Genomic DNA, 20,964 nt, shown 5'->3' with positions numbered 1-20,964 from the left:
ACTTCAATTGTCCAAAAGTATTTTTATCTATAAATTGTAGCACTGAGTTACAGGTACACAGCTTGTCCAAAGCAGCTATTCTAGTGTTTGATGCTCTCAAATCTGTGCCCTTGACAGAGTCAGCAAGAAAGAATGAAAAAATTGTAGCTACATGTATAACTGGGAAGTGATAATTCGGCAGAAATTGGGATCTGAAGGTAAAGGCCCCTCGGCACCCAGAGAATTGTCTCTCCGATAAAGGATGAGTAGGTATATATACAACCTAAATATATGTTGGTAGCTATCTGCATTGTCGAGCTAAGCTTGAATGCTATACTACCTGCCTCTTCACTGACACTGAATCAAATTGCATATTCCAGACACAATGCTGGGTGGCTAATACCCAAGTTTTTTAATTTGTTCATGGAATGTAGGCATTGCTGGCATTCAAGCATTTATCGCCCTTAAGAAGGTGGTGATGAGCCATCACTTTGAACAGCTGCAGTTCATGTGATTTAGGTAGTACAGGAGTTTTGAATTTTGACCCAGTGACAATGAAGGAGCAATGAAATACTTCAAAGTCGGGTTGATATAGGTTTTAGAGGAGAACCTGCAGATAGTAGTGTTCCCATGTGTCTGCTGCCCTTGTTCTTCTAGGTGGTTGAGCTACAATCATTGAATTCAGCTGCTTCATAATGATCATTCTTCATCATAAAGTCAGGGTTGGTAATGTGCGTTAATGACAGCAGTGTTCTGTTGCATTCAGAGCTGAGAAAATGAAACAGTCTATGCACCCAAGCAGAAAGACCTGGACATTCAGACTTGGGCAGTTCAGTGACAAACATTCCTATTATGTAACCACCATCCCCTGGCACTCGATAGCATTTTTGCTGAATCCCCTTCCAACATCTTTGGAGCCAACATTGACCAAAAACCTAACTGGACTCGCCACGTAAATACTGTGGCTACAGGAGCAGGTCAGAGGCTGGGTTGTGATTCAGCTTCCGACACAACCCCAAGAATTTGAGATGCGACCACAATTTTCCAGCCAGTGAGGAGATTTCCCCCCTTGATTGTCATTGACTTGATTTTTCTAAGGTGGCTTCTTGATATGACACCCGGTCAATTGTTGCCTTGATGACGAGGGCAATATTTTTCATTTCAACAACACCTTTCATCACTTTGAGAGTAGACTGATGGGGCAGTGTTTGGTTGGATTGGATTTGACCTGTTTTTTCATGGACAGGACATAACTGGGCAATTTTACACATTGTCTGGTAGATAGTGGTGTAACTATTGGAATGGCTTGGTTGAAAGCGGGGTTAGTTCTGAAGCTCAAGATGGGATTTTGCTGTTGCTGTATCCAGTGTGCTTAGCTATTTCTTTATCAGTTGGAGTGAATTGAATTATCTGAACACTGGCATCTGTGATGTTGTGGACTTCTGGAGGAGATGGAGATGTGTCATCCAGTTGACAGATCTAGCTGAAGACAGTGCAAATGCTTCAGTGTTTTTCACTCTGGTTGACTCCATTGGGAGGTTCATGGAACTCTTTCAACTACCATTGATGGATGTGATAAAACATCAAAATTTTGACCTGATTGTTGATTGTGGAGTCATTTATCATAGAATCATAGAATTTACAGCGCAGAAGGAGGCCGTTCAGCCCATGGGTCTGCACCGGCCCTTGGAAAGAGCAACCTACTTAAGTCCACGCCTCCTCCCTATCCCTGTAACCCAGTAACCTTTTTGGATACTAAGGGGAATTTTAGCATGGCCAATCAACCTGACCTGCACATTTTTGGACTGTGGGAGGAAACCCACGCAGGCATGGGGAGAAAGTGCAAACGCCACACACCACACAGACAGTTACCCGATGCCGGAATTGAACCCGGGACCCTGGAGCTGTGAGGCAGCAGTGCTAACCACTGTGCCACCATGTCACCCCATTTGGCATTGTCTTGTGCATGATGTGTCCGCTGTTAACATGCATGTAGTCCGCATTGTAGCTCCACCTGGTTAATTATCTCTGGCGCTGCCCTGCCATGTTCCTCTGCACTCTTCAGTGAGCAGAGTTGATCTCCCTAGATGGCAATGTGAGGGATATACCAGACCATAATGTTACAGATTGTGGCTGATTACAATACTGTAGATGGCTCCCAATGTCTCTCAGATGCCCAGGTTGAGCTATTCAATATGTTCTGAATCTATTCCATTTAGCATGAAGATCATGCCACTCATGGAGGGCATATTCGGCGTGAAGGCAGGACTTTATCTCCACAAGGACTGTGATACAACTGAGTGACTTGCGAGGCTATTTCAGAAGGCAGTTGAGAGTTGCCCACATTTCCATGTGTCTCAAGTCTCATATAAGCCAGACCATCCAAGGTCACCAGATTTCGTTCCCTAAAAGCCAGGTTTTTTTTAACAACAATCTTGTAATTTGAAAATGAAAAAAATGAAAATCGCTTATTGTCACGAGTAGGCTTCAATGAAGTTACTGTGAAAAGCCCCTAGTCGCCACATTCCGGCGCCTGTCCGGGGAGGCTGTTACGGGAATCGAACCGTGCTGCTGGCCTGCCTTGGTCTGCTTTCAAAGCCAGCAATTTAGCCCAGTGTGCTAAACAGCCCCTCAAGGTCATTGTGAATGTGGTGGAGACAGATTCATCTATAATTTTCAAAAGAGAATCAGATAATTACCTGAAGGGAAGTTTGCAGGCTACAGTAGAACTCAGGAGGGGAATAGCGGAGTTGTTTTTTCAGAGGGCCAGCTTGGACGCAAAGGGCCAGCTTGGACGCAAAGGGCCAAATGTCTATCTTCTGTGCTGACTGTACCTACATCTCTTGCTTCCTATGTACTCTGTACACCTCTGTCTTGTCTGTCTCAAAGTAAATTCCCATTGTCTAGCACTATCCGCTTGGAGTAAATTATCTCCACTGACCAATGAATAAACATAAATCAAACTTTTTTTGATCTGACTTTCCTGCAATGCTCTGAAATATACATTTGTGTTCCTTCCAACTTATTTGACTTACCAGTAGATTGATCATCATTTTATTGTGTACAAAACGTTTCAAAAATCCTTTCTCCCTGAAATATCTGACCATTGCTTCAATCCAGAGTCCTCCCCCTCTCATCCAGGGGCCAGGGTATTACCTCCAACAGTCTCCATACATATCCACATAGTGCCCCCCCTGCACAGGAACTCTCCTCCAACCTCACCCACTCCCCGTACCTGTTCTGCCCAAGCCCCTCAATGGCAAAACTGTAGGTTTGGGAGGGTCAGGCCTCCTTTGTAGGATTTTCTTTTGAATCCTCTGGTTCTTCTCCACCCAGACAAACGCCATGATTGATTTAGGAACTGTGTTGATAAAGATCTTGGGGGTGTAGATCTGAACAAGAAGAGGAACCTGAATTTGTTGTACAGTAAATTCACCCAGTTTGTGAACCCTGACCAGAATTCAAAGTTCTAGTACCTCTAGGAGGTACTTCCATTAGCCTCTGTCAAAGGACATCCTCAGCTGGTGAGCCAGCAGGCAGGTGGCTTTGTCTTCATGCTCATAAAAGGTTCTTCATTTCTGGCGGAGCTGGTGCACCTCTTTCCCAGTAGAGAGCAGGCCAAAGTCCATTTGTAATTTTTTTCCTCCCTACCAGTCATTCCACGATTGAAGCCGTGGAGTACTGCCAGTCCACCTCCAGTATGGAGTCGAGCAGCTGTTGCCTGGCTGCCCCCTCCTTTCCTGTCTTTGCGCACCTTGAATGCAATAATTTCCCCCTTGATCACTGCCTTCAACGTCTCCCAATTCTGGTTGTTAGTAATTCTATGTCTCTGTCCTGTGATATCTGATTGAAAAGCCTTCTCGGCAAGAAGGACCACATCCAGCCTCCATGGGGGAGCGTTGAGCCTGGCCCGTCTCCAACCTCACATCCATGTAGTGTGCAGTGCGGTTGGAAATTACGATTGTAGACTCTTCTGCTTCTCCTACCCTGGAAGCACCAATTTCCCCACTACAAATAAGTTGATCCTAGAGTAGACTCTGTGGACCTGGGAGAAGGAGTCCTCCTTCCTTGGCTGTCCCCCTCTACTCCATGAAGACATTAGGCTCTCACCATGTTTGTTAGTTCCACTGATTTGGGGGTCGATCTGTCCGTCTGTGGTCCTGTATGCAGTTAAAGTGCCCCCCCCATGATGAGTTGGTGTGTTTTTGTGGGGATTTGTGCCACTCTTTTTTTTCATGAATTCTGCGTCGTCCCAGTTGGGAGTGTACACGTTTACAAGGACCACTGGTGACCCTTCCAGGACACCACTAATCATGACATGCCCTCTCTCCCCCCCCCCCCCCCCCCCCCCCCCCCCCCCCCCCCCCCTTGGGTCTGTAACTGTCTTTGTCGCTGTGACGGCTCTAATTACATTTTACTTTCCTTGTGCAATCTGTTCTGGTAACTTGGGAACCAAGGTGCATGCTGCTGAGCCAAAACAGATTTGACAAAAGTAAAAGATGACTAGCTAAACCAGGAAGAAAGGTTAGGAAATGGCAAGTCATAGTTTATTAGCCAGAATGCAAGAAGCAAAACGTGAGGCTATAGTTTATTTGTTCATGGGGTGTGAGCATTGCTGGCAAGACCAGCATTTATTGCCTGTCCCCAATGCCCTTGAGAAGATGGTGGTGGGCCACCTACTTGAAACCTTACAGTCCATGTGGTGCAGGTACATCCACAGTGCCATTAAGAAGGGAATTCCAAGATTTTTGACCCAACAACAGTGAGGGAGCGATGGTAAAATTCCAAGTCAGGACGTTGTGTCGCTTGGCCAAACAAGGGTGTCATTTGTCCCAACTTACTGAATGGCAGTCTCGCAAATTTTTCCCACCGTTAACATCGAGTCATCTGAGACTACCTTAGTCCAGCTTGAAAATCTGTTTCCGATTAGTTAGTGTTTATATTTTGCTTATGTGCTTTAATGAAAAAGGGTTGATTATTATATTTCAAGAATTATAACTTATGCAGAAAGTAGAAATATTTAGTTTGGTGTTGCCATTCTATAATAGAATCGTTGTGTGCGTGATGAAATAAACTAGTTGCTGAAGCCTTTCAAGGACGGCTGCTTGGCTGTGTGCTTCAGAATTGTCATTTTATTTGGGCTGGCTTGGGCACCACTCGAGTGGTTAAAGGTAGAATAAAAACAAAAATGTGAGTAAAACTATTCTAATTTACACATTTATGGCTTTTTCAATTATTTTCTGGACAGTAGGTCATTTTAGATTGATTTATAATGAGTTATCCTGTTGTAAAAAATGTTTTTTAATTTTTGCAGGACTTTAAAAACAGTTGCGCATTTTTAAAGCTACATTTTAATAAAAGTTTGTTTGATTGTCTATTTGTATTTTTGGTGTTGATGACTAAAGTTGGACTCTGTTTCTTTCATCAGGACAGCTATGGTTGCAGTCTTACGTCAGTGTCTGCACCTAACCTGTTCAGTACAGGGGTATGAAATTACTACATTTCCTTCCAGTCAATTTTCAAACCATGCATGACACTACTGTCGATCTGTGTTTGTCTTTCACCTGTACATATCTTTATTTGAGCATGCTGAGCACAATTCATATTACTGTACTGACATTAGAACATTAAATCACCCATTTGAATGCAAAAAGAGAATGCATTTGAACTCACTCATCTTTAATCTCTAAAGCCCATTCATTTAAGCACTTTGCATTTGTAGCCGATTACTACAAAAAATATTCCAATGAGACTATTTTTTTATAAAAACGTTTGTAATTGACCTCAGTTAATCAATGTTGTGAAAGGAGTTAGATTTTTACTGTGATCTGTGACTTGCAAAGCAAATTGAGATAGCCTAAACTCAGTTTCATTCACTGGGCTTATTTGATGCGTTGGTACAGGAAATGTTACATTTAAATCTCTGCACTTAGATGTTCCAATACTTTTGATTAGAAACTTACTCCAGTTTGGAAGGGTGAACCTATAAAGTAATTGGAGTACTCTAGTTTTTCCCCTTCAGTTTAACATGAAAATATCTCCATGTACCATTAGGATTTACTAATATTCTAATGGCAATACAGTGTAGGAACCTCTCTGCCAATAAACTGAGTAAGGAGACTTTCATCCCTTGAGTTTGTGCTGAATATAAACTCAGTTTCCAGAAACGAAAACCCACTGTCTAACCTACCGTGTTGCTCAGTAACCATAAAAGTAACATCACCATAGTCTCAAATGACCATAGGCTGCTTTCCCCCTTTGAGTTGGGCGGGGCAAGGTTGAGAAGGCCTTGAAGGAATTGAACCCGCACTGTTGGCCTCGCTCTGCATCACGAATCAACTGTCCAGCCAACTGAGGTAAATTGGCCCCATAAACTGCTGTCAATTGTAGCCCTTCGATCCCACTTACTCCACTTACTACTTCAGCTTGAAATCACAATTTAATTTATCGAAAGCTATTGTATGATCTTGGATGATGCAGCTTATTCCGAAGTAAAATCTATAAGCTTATGTGTTTTCTTATTCTGTAAAGTTATACTACATCCAAAATTTAACTTCCAAATGAAACTTAATTCTCAAACAATAATCTCCAAAAGTGCAAATTAATACAAGTTAAATTCCTTATCCCTCTATAATTTTATGGCAGACCATTCAACAGAGCGGTTAACAGTGCACAATGGTTCAGGATGTGCCATTTTGACATTTTTTAAGGCAAGCAGATGATTTTTTTTGTTGAAAAGAAATTTGAAATGAGTTCTTGGTGTTTACAACAAATCTTATTAGCTAGGGATTAATGACCATTGGTCTACCAATCTCTATGGTGTATTAATACATATAACATATTTTAATTAGAGGTCATCAATGTTATTTTGTCTTGCTTGTTGCAGATTCAAAATGATGAAGAATATTATAAATGTATTATTACGGTATTTAAATTTTTATATCCATACTTAAAATAGAATACACCAAGCACAAAAGGTTTCAGAAACATCGGTGTGTATCTTTCCTGCCGTGATTATTGTATAAACATTATTGTTCAGGCTATATTGCTGGAATTTCTCCGTTAAGGTTTTAGGAAAGCACAATACTGTGCAACTCTTTCATTGAAATTCTGTTGGAACGATTTCTGGCATTGAATTGGTTTAACCATCCATTACCAGAATCCGCTAGACCGATTCCCCTTTTCATAGAATCATAGAATTTAATGCAGAAGGAAGCTATTTGGCCCATCGAGTCTGCACCAGCCCTTGGAAAGAGCACCCAACTTAAGCTCACTACTCCACCCTATCCCAGTAACCCCACCTAACCTTTTGGACACTAAGGGGCAATTTATCATGGCCAATCCACCTAACATCTTGTGTGTGTGGGTGGAGGTGTCAGGTAGCAGTGATAACCACTGTGCCACCGTGCTGCCTCAAAATCCTCCCACATGAGATATGCAGATCCCCCCCCCCCCCCCCCCCCCCGGCCTCAACCACACCCCTAGCTGCTTCACCCCACAACCACATTTGTCTTTTAAACCTCTTCTCACTACTTCACCCTCCCTTTGAATATAAGGTGCTCCAGGACTTACTCATCACCGATGAATTTTCCTCTGAGACTTTTCCTCTTCCCTGCCCAGTGGACCAGAGCTAAACTAAGATACCTCTAATCCTAGTCTTGGAATTGTAGGTTGCTCACTTATCTCCCATCTCCGTGCATGCCTGCGTCTTGTCCAGGCTCCGCAACCATTAATTTTTTGACATTGGACTTTCCATCCTAGCAGATGTTATAAATGCATCTCTTTTTGGGTACTGTTCCCTTCCCTTTCAAAAATAGCACAATCACGTTCTCTTCAAAACCGTCTATTTCTCGCTCTTTGCAAACCACTGCCACCATCTAAAACCTCCACTTCCTCCCAAACCTTTAAATGTTTTCTCCCCTTCCATCTTTTGTGCTAATTCCATGTTTGAGTATTTTCCATGAGGTGTTTATCTATACCTCATGATTGAAGCAGCCACAAAGGACAGCCTCTGATGTTGACAATGGTACACTACACTTTCTGTAGCCGTTGTCAGGTTCAGTCACTCTGTCCTCTTGTAACCCCTTTCCTCTGGCCAGCTCTGTGGGATTGCCTTCCCTTGGTTCCAACCTTAACTGTCCAGTTGTAGAAGATCATCTCCTGCAATGGCTTTTCTTGTCATCCTTGATTGTTTTCTCTGGAACTAAGGCTCTATCTTTAGTTCTGTCTATTTGACCAAGGTTTTAGTCATCCCTCTAATATCTCCTCCTTTGGCTTGGTTTTGACTGGTTACTCTTCGGTGATGTGCCATGGAGCTTTGTGTCACATCCGCAGACTGATTTTAGAATCTTCACCATTTTGCCATGTATTGTTTCTAAACTTAGACAACTAAAGTCTAGTCACAAATGTTCTTAGATTTCAGATTATGCTGTGCTGGATGGTATTGCTAATTTCCTTGATGTTCAGGAGGATTCTGTTACGAAGTAAATTCCAAAATAGTTGCTCAGCATTGGTCTAAACAATTAAACTTTTTTCAGACATGCCATCTCACTGCTCCTGAAATCGTGCCAGTATGTAAAAACATGATCTTAATTTCCGTTACTGTGCAGTCGTTCCTTGAGAGATGTTTTTTGTACCAAGTAAAATGATTCAAATGGATAATAGACCACAGATGTTCATTGAAATACTGCAGTACCAGCTGTCCAATTGTCACATCCAAGTTGTTTCTCTCCCCTGAATGGTCTTTTGACCTATCTTTAATAGGCTTCAGATCAGTGAACAGTAAAAAGAAGTGTAATTATAAAAGCTGTGGTGTTTTGAATAGAAATGAATAATAACCACCAGCTGTTGGATGAACTAACTAGCACTATGCACAAGGATGTGACTTGGTTATTGTGCTTTTGTCCAGAATGCTGTTAAAATCACATCAAAATCATGAGGGTGTTTTTCTGTTTTCGATTAGTTTCTAAATGCATTATTTTTACTATTTATCTACAATAACTAGCTTTTTTTGAGGTATGCCTGAATACAGAGACAATGCTACTTCATTTTTCTTTCAGTCAGCTTGACTTTTTGTTTGAGTTTACATGTTTATAATATTTAACTGTTTAATATTAATTAATATTTATAATCTGTGTAGACTTAGTTTTTGTATGTCCTGTAAAACAAATGCAAAAGGCATTGCTCCCAGATGCTACATTGGATGATTCAAGCTGTTAATTTTAAACTTTCTCTGATCAGACTTCTAAATTATGTAAAACCAAACCAACTGATGCTCGTGAGCCTTTTGTCATGTATTCTAAATCATTGCATCAGCTGCATTTCTTCAGCTTTTTTTCAGATTTCCAAAGTGGTCAGGAAAACTGTAGATGCACATTAAGAGCGGCAAGTTCTGGGAAGTGCTTTATTATAATTTGTGCTCAGAGGGAAGGTTCTATTGAAAAATCTTGAATATTTAACCTTTTAATAACACCAACAATTGTTGAAGTACGATTTCTATTCAAAAAAGTTCTTTATGGACTTTTGTGGCCTTCAATATAAAAGTCACAATCTAACCAGGTAAATGGTAGAGTTGAGACCTCAGGTTACTGGTGGTTACAGTTTCAGAATAAGGGGAGGTCTATTTTGTTAGGGCTGAGATGAGAAATTTCTTGACTCAAGGAGTTGTGGATCTGTAGAATTTTCTGCCCTATAAGGCTGTGGATGCTCAGGCATTTAATATATTCCTGACCGAGCTTGGATGTTGAGGGATATGGAAAAAGTGCAGAAAGGTAGAGTTGAGGTAGATCAGTTATTATTGTACTGAATAGCGAAGCAGGCTCAAGGGTCTGAATGTCCCATCCCTCCTATTTCTTATGTTCTTGTGTAACTTACTACAGTGCAGCATTACTACTAATAATAATAATTGCTTATTGTCACAAGTAGGCTTCAATGAAGTTACTGTGAAAAGCTCCGAGTTGCCACATTCCGGTGCCTGTTCGGGGAGACCGGTATGGGAATTGAACCCACACTGCTGGCATTGTTCTGCATTGCAAGCCTGCTATTTAGCCCACCGTGCTAAACCAGCCCCTTTTATTTTTATTATTATATTTATATTTTTTATTAATTTATTATTATTACGTGGAAATGGTTTGATAGTGTCATTAATTAAGTTTAATATTTAGTGATTGTCAACACCTTAATAGTTCCTTTGCGCTTCCAAATGAAAAGCATTATTGGGGAGAGTGGAAGAATCTGCAGATTTACTCTGATTCAAATGAAACAAAAACAGTTCCAATTGCTGCAGCCACTACTGTATCTCAACTAGACAAATTATATTGGAATCTGCACAAACTAATGTCGCTGCTGACCGAGATAAAATAGCTTATAATTGCAACTGTCCTGAAGCAAACATAATGTCCTTGATTGACTACCGTCAGAACAAATATCTTAAATGTTAATCCTTTTTTAGTCATCTACGGCTGTTCTTTGTGGGAAGTAGTTCTCTTTTCCCCTTAAGGGTCTAAACTGGTTCTGTATCACCTTATATTCTTTTTTGAACGCCATGCGCCTTGATCTTCTGTCTCAACACAAACACATTGAAGTCAGCTTTATCTAAATCTAAAATCTTCATTTTGCATTTCTTCCTTTCAAACAATACATTGAACTTGAGCATCTTATGATCACTATTGATAAATTTTCATGTAATGGTAGGTTGTTAAATAAATCTGGTTTGTTAAATTAAGTATGGCCTGTCCCTTTGTTCATTCTAGTATGTACGGTTGAAAAAAAACTAACCAGAATACACAAGAAATTCATTACCTTTCTGACATGTACTAGTCTGCTTTACCCAGTCTCTATAGAAAGCTAAAGCCATCCTTTAAATCCATTATGCCATTTTGCCATACTTGTTTAATCTCTATTTATACAGTCTACCATTTCACAGCAACTACCAGGAGGTCTGAACATAATTTCCACTTAAGTGCCTTTCTATTTCTTCAATCTGAGGTTTGCAGCTACTTCTTTAGGCAAGATGAAAATGACCATCTAAACAGTATAACAAAGCAGTGCGTCACATCAGCAATAATTAGGAGGAAGCATGTAATAGGATGTCAGTGATATTACAAAACATGACTGGTATAATTAGTGCAAAAGTCACTACCAATTAACATGGTGCAAAGAGATTTCCACAGACTCATTTGATGTAGACGAGTCAACTAATTCTGACAATCCCAAGTATACTTAAAAGACGCACTGAGCTAGATTCCAACTGTGGAGGCTAGCTCATCCATGTTGTCTAAAAGAAACACTAACCCCAAAGTAATACATTTTTAAAAAAAACTTTTAAAGTTGTGCTCCAAAGGGAAGAGACAGCCTGAATGCCAGGGAAGAGAGCCCCAGCCACGATCAAAAAGAACCTCAAAGCATTATATATGCAACCTGATGGCAGAAATTTCCAAACTGACTGTCCAGATCTTCATTATAAATGCATAGTAATCCAAAGTTATTTTTCATTGTTCAAAATGTGTCAAAAAACAGGTATTTTTGCATTGATTATCTTTTTCCTGCACTAATTATGAGGAATTACTGAATACAGAGTGGTTGTTTCTCCTACTTTAGTAATAAATCTGGCCATGACTTGCACTGCCATCTTCTTGCTGTGAGAGAAGTCTGCAGGCAACCAATAGTCTCTAACTTCTCAGCTGATAGATATGCAATCAAACAATTTTATCCCTTATTAAAATTAGAAGGCAAGTGCCCAGATTGGACAGGGCAAGCCTTTAACCCATCCCATTGCTTGCTCCAAAAATCAATCCAAATTGAATCCAATTCATGGTTTCCACAATAGAGACATAAAGGATCCAAGCTGACAACAAAAGACATTGCACCTCATCTTGGGCTTGATCTGATGCTTGATCTTGGCCAAAAGGCCGAGAATAAAGCCCACAAGTCTATTAGGGTCATTGGAATGGGATCATGGTTATAGCTGTTTTGATGTGGCATAGAATTTGATTACTTCTTCGAACAAATGCAGGATTGTAATTTCCACTTTTTAAAAACATCTTTTGTAAGCTTTTCCTTTAGTATTCTCTCATCAAAAAAAAGTAAATCTGCTACGACTCTAAAAAATGTCTATCCAATGTAGTTTTCTACTAATCTCCAGCACTCTGTTCTCTCTTACCCAGGAAAATGCTTGTGCTTTGTCATTAAGTTTTTGATTGCATGTTTTTCCCCATTGAGTCTGCATATGTATGTTTCCACTTTTCCATTTTTCCTATTGATTTATTTTCCTAAACTTTATGTTATGCAAACGAATATTCGTAATGAAATAACCTGTTGAAGGAATGCCCCAAAACAAAACAAAATCCAAGTTATTTCCTACATATTCCGAGTTCTGTGAGCAGTTTTCTTATGAGTATAACTTCAAGTTGATGGGTTGAAAAATAAATTGCCAATCTGCAAAAAACTGCCTCATTCTTATGAATATCCAATTATAATCTACTCTGGATTGGAACATTTGTACTTAATTCAAATTATCTAATTTATCCAACATAAATAACACAACATAATGGAAGTGCTTAAAAAAAGCACTTGAATAAGAATTAAGAAACCTTAAATTAACAGGTGTATATTTGCAATATAAAAATTGAAGAAGAGCAAAATATTTTATGAAACATGTTGAATGGATCATATTTTCTGTTTTTGAATTATTGCCTTAAAAGACAGTTATTTAGCATCATTAAACTTAGCATGCTCTTGTGACGGTCCAAAACACAATTGTTCTATAATCATGGGAATTAAACTTGACTTAGGGTTGTGCTGCTGAACAAAGAACATATGTGCTATAATTACTGCAGAAAATGTTCAGTTGGGGGTTGCTTCTTGAATTAGATGTTCTGCATTTTCAAATGAATATGCTTTAACGAATGCATCTTGACTATTTATTTGAGGGACCCGTTTTTCTTAAGAAATAGTAACAATATATCCTGTTGTTGAAGGAATGGTATCTTGAGACAACACTACAGAAATGATTATATCCTTTGACTGTGAATGTCAGAAATTACTGATTGAAACTTTGGGCCAATTTTCCCAAGCCTGTGATTGTTTTTGGTTCTTTGGTTTAGAGGGGGCAGTAAATACTTTGAATTGTTAAAGGTATGTCTGCAAATTGTTGATTTCTTCTTTCTGCTGAAATAGGAATATGAAGCCCGAACTGGCCGAATGACCAAAACCCCACTCCAGTCTGCACGGCGACGAAATCTTGAATTTGAGCCACTGTCTACTACAGCATTGATCTTAGAGGATCGGCCTGCGTAAGTAAAGATTGTTATGTAATCTACAAAAATGATTGGTACAATTAATTCACTGTTAGGCAAATATTCCTCAAATGTTGCCACGTATTGTGCGAAGGCTATGCATTTTGGTATCTAATTCTGTTACTATTGCATGTACTTTTACAAGACTATTTTTCTGAGAGGATATCAATTCTTGAAAATCTCAAACTTAACATCACTAAAAATTTGGCTATGTTTTAGCATTTAAGCTATATATAAAGAGCAGATTTCATTTACTATTTGGTTCATGGAACACGCATCATTTTAATATCGATCCGTTTTGTTTTTTTGGCACAATGTGTTTATCTTGTACAACATTCCTAGCAGCTTTGCTTTGCTTTAGCTAGGAACCTCGTTGCAAATCTGCATAATCTTAAAACTTTGAAGACTTTCCATCTTCCTCAGCTCCAGCTACTCAGTGGTAAACCTAACATTTGCTATCTTTTGACTGTGGATCCCTCAGTTCCTTGTTCAGATTGCTTTTCCAAGCTAGTCTGCTAATTGTTTTCAATACCACAAGATCCTGTGGGGACTACAGTAGATTTTTCCACTAATCTCAAACTAGACAATCTGCCACCTCCAGTTCTCTTGCAAAATTGAAACAACATTATGCACAGTGAATTTTAGATTTTTTTTTGTTCTGCTTTAAGTACTGGTCTGTCCAACTGTCACTTACTTTGGCAATCTTCTCTCGGTACACTGTAAACTGAACACCAATTTCAAGCTGCAACTACTACTCTGCACTCTTTTATATGGCCTCATCTGTGTCTGCCCAGAATTTAGGTTTCCAAAGCTCAGGTTCAGTTTTTGTTTCCTAAGTAACTGGGAAGGTTACTTTCCTTTCTGTTTCACTTTTCTGTTCCCTTTTCCATGTGTTTTTTCAGTTAGGTCATGCATTGTTTAAGCTTCTCCTATTTTATAATTCTATCTCTTTTATTCTGACCTTTTTAAGTGTGATAACCTGCCAGCCTGTTTATGTTGCATTGACCCCATTTTCTACAGTTAAATGTCAATTCATAAAACTACAAATTATATTCTCAAACAAAAAGGTGTATTCTAAGACGCATGAACCATAAATTAGATATTTGCAGCAATATAATGCCAAATGGTCTGAATAATTATAACAGATTTGTTCTGTAATTCTACTGTACAAACATGCCTTGGTAATGTCCCAATTAATATGGAAATTTAGTCTTCTGTCTGCATTTATTTTAAAGGACTCCCTCAATGCAAGCTGTACTGGATTTTAGAAGTGCAGAATGGAAGCAGTTTGCTTTAATTTCTGTACTTTTTGATCAAATTAATTTAAAATGAGGGCTTTTTATAGCAGCTTGTTCAAAATACTAGAGTTGCAAAGTCCCATTGGGGCTGGTTTAGCACATTAGGCTAAATAACTGGCTTGTAAAGCAGACCAAGGCCAGCAGCGGGGGTTCAATTCCCGTACCAGCCTCCCCGAACAAACGCCAGAATGTGGCGACTAGGGGCTTCTCGCAGTAACTTCGTTTGAAGCCTACTTGTGACAATAAGCAATTTTCATTTCATTTTTTTCATTTCAATAGCCTACCAGTACTTTAACTCTATTATAAGTTGAACCCTTAAATTATTTAATTATTGCTAGTGATCAGCTCCTAAAGTACTAAACTCATCTTAGAAATGTGATGAATAATGCAACAAGACAATACAGCTTTGATACTTTATCTGTTTAAGCAAACTTGATACCTTCAGAGAAATTAGTGTTTTGAGCTCCATGGCCTCATTTTGTCAGTATTGCTTTTCAAGGCCGAACGAAGAAGCTGCATTTAAAAAAAAATAAATAAATAAAAATAGTCTTGCATTATTTCCATAGAATAAGACTTGACAAAACTGCAGACATTGAATGAAAGTTTAAAACTTGGGGTAAATTATCCTTTATGGACTGTTTCTATATTGTGCTGTATAAAGGTTCAACAATGTATAAGCAAGGGTATTATAAATTTGATTATTTTACTCCACACAGTGGGTCTAGTCTTCATATTTAAACCGTTGCAGTTAAATAGGGTTGCTGCTAACCCAGAGTTATGTAACGTAAGGTGCAGACCATTAGACCACAAAGGGTGGGTTGGTTTATTACTATTGAAAGTGGAATACTTTATAAAAACCCCAAACCGTATAGACAAGTTTAACTTGTACATGGAAAAAGTGTGTCAATCTGATGTCGAAAATGAAGGGCTAATGTGATTACTGATTTATAGCTATGAAGCAGTTTCACTGCATTTTTCCATAACCCTTGGCTTAAACACCTGGCCTATTTCTCTAGATGGGTTTTGCTAGCGATGGCTACTGTATCCAATAAGCCCAAGCTGTTTTCTACAGTTTGTACTGTCCCACTTGTCTGAGAATATATGATTATATGCTTTTGCTAGGGATCGTGAAGGCCATGAGCAAACAAAACACTTGTGCATGTGGCCAGCTGAAGCTCTACTATGTACAAATGTATGTTATTGTAACTTCTCTTTGAGAGATTCTCCAACTTGAATCTTTCCCCTGCATACTTGTAATAACATTTCTGACTTTAATCATCTCTAGACTGAGTGGAATTTTTCCCACAACATAACATATGCATTCACTTTGTGGGAACAATAATAATTTGGCATGTTTTACTAATAATTCAGTCTTGAGCGCTTAATGAACAATGCCGTCAACCAGTAAGACTTGTCTTGTGCGTTTTGACTACCATGATTTTTTTGGCCCAAAGAAGAAAATGCCCGTTTGTTGAATTGATCTGGAGATTTTCATCAACATTGGCTAGATAGAGAAAAAGTGTATTGTTGTTTGGCCATGTTGTGAAGCTTTCAAAAATGTAGGAGATGGGGATGTATGTTTTTCAGTTTTTTTTTAATCACTATTCGTTTAGCGACCTGAACTTTGCTGTCATTGTTGAACCAAGGGTGCTCACCACTGACTTTGGGAGCTGTCGACAAAGATTTGCGGTTTCTATTGTATAGTTTTCCCCATTCCCAATGCCATTTTATGTTTGACACCAATTCAAGAGGTATCTTGGTGAGCAACAGCAGTGATGATCACATTTCATATTCTCACAACAAATTACAAAGTTAAAATTTCTCTTATTTTTAATTTATATTTTCAGCTGGTGAATAAACTATTCATTAAATTAAGACGAATGCTACAATAACATTTTGAAAAATTAAATTTTAATCAAATTTATTGCCCCATTTTGGAGAAATTTGACATTCCACAAAGATAAAATTAGATTTTCAAAACCAGTGAGGATGTTTAGCAGTAATTATGAAGTTGGTATGCTATTAAAAATTCGGTTACATTTCATTCCAAAAGATGTAACTTTTTCAAGGGCTTTTTATAGTGAGACTAACAGCACAAGAGTGGAAGTTCTTATTAAATCAATTAACTTACATTGAATATATTTTGGGAATGCCTTTGGACCTTCCAAAGAAGTATAGGATCGTTGGCTGCAACTCCTGGGTTTCTGTGTTATTCAGCAAAAATGTGAGCAGCAGAAATTGCTGTCAGTTTCAGTGGGAAAAATGACGATGCTGACAGTTTTGCCGTCATTACCACCGTGAAAAGTATCCATTGATTTTGTTGCTTCAACCTTCTAATTTCATTTTGAAATTTACAAAATCAAGATCTGCTTCCATTACAAAATATATCCTAATTTAGTTGTCTTGTTGTATGCAAACCCTAAACTGGTTGAAAATTAGTTCTGACTACACCTGTGCAACAAGGTTTCCCATAGTAACCCCTGTTGTATGTAATGATAGCCTTCTGGCACAGTATCGGAGCCTTAGGTTTTCAACTTCTTTTGCATTTTGTGCCATAAATGACCGGGAAATGGCTCTGCTTGTTCACCTGAAAGTGCAACCCCTCAGGCTCTTGTGAGACATCTAGTTTTAGGAGAATTAGCATAAAGCTCAGAATGCAGATTTGACTCTTCAAACTTTCCTAGCTTAGTTATATAAAAAATAATGTAAAATTAACTGTTGTGACATTCTAGAAGATATTTCTCAAAACGTTTCCACTTTTGATGAGTCCAAATTTAGTGCCATAAATGTATGATTGTCACCAATAAATCCAATAAGAACTTCAGTGGTAATTGCTTTACTCAAGTGGTAAGAATTTGGAACTTTCATCAAAACTACTAAATGTAGTAGCAGTGCATCGTACTGATGTATTCAAGAGGGCAATAAGTACATGTGGGAGAGGGAATTGAAAGTTATGTCGATGCAATGAGGTGAAGTAGGGTCAGAGGAGCTCCTGGAGTACCAGGCACTGGCACAGATTATCTAGGTCAAAAAACCTATCTCTATGTAATGGAAGGAAAATTCACAGAAAATTTGGAATCGATCATCATAGATTTACCCTTATGATCCCAGCTGATGCTACTGGGCAAGCCTGAATCCAGGATGAAACACTGGCTTGATAGATCTAATTTTTTATTTATGTTTTGAAATGTGGAGGGTGGCTACAGAGCTGAGTCAAGGAGACTGTTTATGAACTTCAAAAAAAAACATTTATTAAACAAGAAAAAAGAACACTATTGCACCATTCCACCACAATTATATCTTTACAAACATAAGAATAGCACAAGTACAAAGCCTATCTTGTATACTAATGTTCACAGTCAGTACATTGTCCATGTAAACTAGTAGGCGATCTGTGATCAAAACCCCCTACACACCAGGTAATAGATGTTATCCAAAGCAGGTGCTATGGATCTCTCAACTCCCCAGGATGCTTGTCACACTGAGCCAACGGGTCTCATTGGCCTTCATCCTTCACATGAGATTTTCCACTCAAAAGAATTCACTGTAGGGTTTTCTCCCAAACTCCACTTTCACTTGGACACGTTCGACAAGGATCCACCTCCATAGTTTCAACCTCTCCTGATGTTTCTCTCCCTTGGATCACCACACGCATTCAAGCGTTGCCTTCCATGAACTGCATTCAGATATTCAGCTATACTAACAGAACACTAATGCTTCACCAGTCCGTAGTAAGGAGTCACCAACCTTTGGCTGTCTGCTCAGTCCACTTTGTCTTGGATTCTGTTCCCCGCAGATTTCTCTCTTATTCTAAGCCTTTTCCTCTTCTGCTTGCTTTAACTTCACTGAACAGGATCCTGTTCAGATTCTTGTTCCTTAACTTAATTGTCTTCCTAGGCTTTTTCTTTTGTCCTTCTCCTGGTTTCTGGGATTTTCTTATGTCCTTTTGGGAAATTTGCTTTCTGTCGTTCTCTCTCCTGTGTCCAGCTCCTCCTGGCACTTTAAAGTATTTATATTGTATTGGTAAGCTTTAGAAATGAGGTACAGTATTGTGGGTTTAATTTAATGTTTCCATGATTAGAAGGGTAAAACCTATTGTTAGATTTGTGCTGGACAAAGGTGTTTGTGTCTGTCCGTCCGTCCATGGACCCGGGTTCGATCCCACCCCCGGGTCACTGTCTTTGTGAGCAATGCAGATTCTCCCCGTGTCTGTGTAGGAGGATAGGTGGACTGGTTATGCTAAATTGCCCCTTAATGGAAATTTAATTTAAAAAAAACTATGTCTTTAGTTCATAAGCCCTTACCATTACACCTCTGGCTTTCTGTCTGTGTGGAGTCTGCACGTTCTCCCCGTGTCTGCGTAGGTTTCCTCTGGGTGCTCCGGTTTCCTCCCACAGTCCAAAGATGTGCCGGTTAGGTGGATTGGCGATGCTAAATTGCCCTTGGTGTACAAAAAGGTTTGGAGGTGTTATTGGATTATGGGGATAGGGTGGAAGTGAGGGCTTAAGTGGGTTGGTGCAGACTTGATGGGCCAAATGGCCTCTTCCTGCACTGTATGTTCTAACTATGTAACCTAATCTTCTAATGCTAAACTGATGGTCAGAGTTGTTAACAGGGAGAAACATAATTCTAAACACTGCCAGGAAGAATCTGAGCCAAGTAGTTCATAGTCCACCACCGGTTGCTGCCTGATATGACGGGTATAGTGCGAAATAGTGATCAATTGAACAGTTCATGAATTAATTTGAGGTCAAAAGCGTCCTTCTGAACCCTATGACCCTACCACCTAGAAGAACAAAGGCCACATGTATATTGGTCCACCATTACCTCCAAATTCGCCTCCAATGCCGGGCACCATCCTGACTTGGACATACATTGTCATTCCCTCACGGTTGTTGGCTCAAAATCCTGAAACTCCACCTAAGAGCAATGTGGGACCATATATACTAATAGACTGAGCAGTTGAAGAAGGCCCACCATTTGGAATGTGCAATAGATGCTGGTCTTATCAGGGGTGCCCAAACAACAACAATGCATTTTTTCAAATAACCAAGAAGCTGAAAAATATCACTATCAAACCTAACCCAGCCTTGTTATCTAGGTGTATCCCAACAGTATCTTCTGCAAATGAAATTGAGCTTATCTCAGAGGAGCAGCAAAACCGGTTAAACGGTTACCAAAAAGTTGAAGAAGTTTGTGAAAGTGATGGAACTGATGCAGTTAAAATATTAAAATCATCAACCAAACATTGATGTGCTTATCTGTAGAGCATGTGCAGCCTAACTGATGAGATATGCAAGGTAGGGAATGAACCTGATAAGTATATGATACATTTTTAAACATACCACCTTGAAATGTGGAAATGAGTCCTATTCCAAAAGTGCTCGAGTTTGAGGCAGTAATTTAAAATCCAACTCAATAAATTGCTGTTTATTTTCACCTCTCATATGTGATATGCTGTGTGTAACAGTGCCAGGGTGGGGAACAATCTCCATGTACTTACTTTTAAAATTTATTTACGGGACGTGGGTGTCGCTACCGCCTTACCCATGGATACCAGTCCAAACTCCATCTGAAGTTTCTGTGGCTCCCTAAACAACCCCGCCTCCGAATACCTCCAATCCCCGTGCAGAATCTCATCCACTAACCTCACCATTTCTGTCTGCTCTGTCTTGTCTCTGTGCGCCGGTATTGAAATAAACTCTCCCCTTACCACTGCCTTCAGTGCCTCCCACAGCGCAGCGGCCGAGATCTCACCCGTGTCATTCAACTCCACATATCCCCGAATAGCAGTTCTCAACTGCTCACAAACCTCCTCCTCTGCTAATAGCCCCACATCCAACCTCCATTATGGGCTCTGTCCCAAAATAGTATTCCCGACCATTGTAGGTCACCCAGAGGCAAACCGGGTACAGCATCCCGAACTTCACCTCCTTCTTAAAGAGGGCAGCCTTCACTCTGTTAATGCCCGCTCTCCTCTTGGCGAGCTCCGCACCCAGCGCTCCTGGTATACTCTTAAGTTGCTGCCCTCCCAGGTACACCGTCTGTCTGCCTGGCCCGCCTCAGGATCCTTTCCTTATCCAGAAACTGCTGCAACCGCACCACCATCGCCCTCGGCGGGTGGTTGCTCTGCGGCTTCCTCATCAGCGCCCTGTGCGCCCGGTCCACTTTCAGGGTCTGTTCGAAGACCCCCTCTCCCAGCAACTTCTCCAACATCTTGGCCATAAACAAGCCAGTGTCTGCTCCCTCAATGCCCTCTGGCAACACCATAATCCTCAGATTCTGTCTCAGGGAGCGGTTCTCCAGATCTTCCACCTTCTCCTGAAGCCGCTTCTGCATATTACGCATCACCCCCATCTCGGCTGCCAACAAAATAAGCTGCTCCTCCACCC

At 39.9% G+C, this 20,964-nt stretch overlaps 1 protein-coding gene across 4 annotated transcripts in view; it reads left to right on the top strand.

The window, feature by feature from the left end:
* The window catches only part of tbc1d12b (TBC1 domain family, member 12b), a 104,267-nt gene that overhangs the window by 52,540 nt on the left and 30,763 nt on the right, over nucleotides 1-20,964 (top strand). For 2 of the 4 annotated variants that reach the window (XM_038822408.1, XM_038822406.1), the window contains exons 3-4: nucleotides 5,408-5,464; nucleotides 13,156-13,271. In XM_038822408.1, coding sequence (XP_038678336.1) covers nucleotides 5,408-5,464; nucleotides 13,156-13,271 — 173 coding nt within the window. The remainder of the gene's footprint in view (nucleotides 1-5,407; nucleotides 5,465-13,155; nucleotides 13,272-20,964) is intronic. The other 2 variants (XM_038822407.1, XM_038822409.1) reach the window with 1 other exon arrangement.

This window comes from Scyliorhinus canicula, chromosome 16 (genome assembly GCF_902713615.1).
Source record: "Scyliorhinus canicula chromosome 16, sScyCan1.1, whole genome shotgun sequence".
NCBI classification, from domain to species: Eukaryota; Metazoa; Chordata; class Chondrichthyes; order Carcharhiniformes; family Scyliorhinidae; genus Scyliorhinus; species Scyliorhinus canicula.
This window is presented reverse-complemented; position numbering and strand designations above follow the sequence as displayed.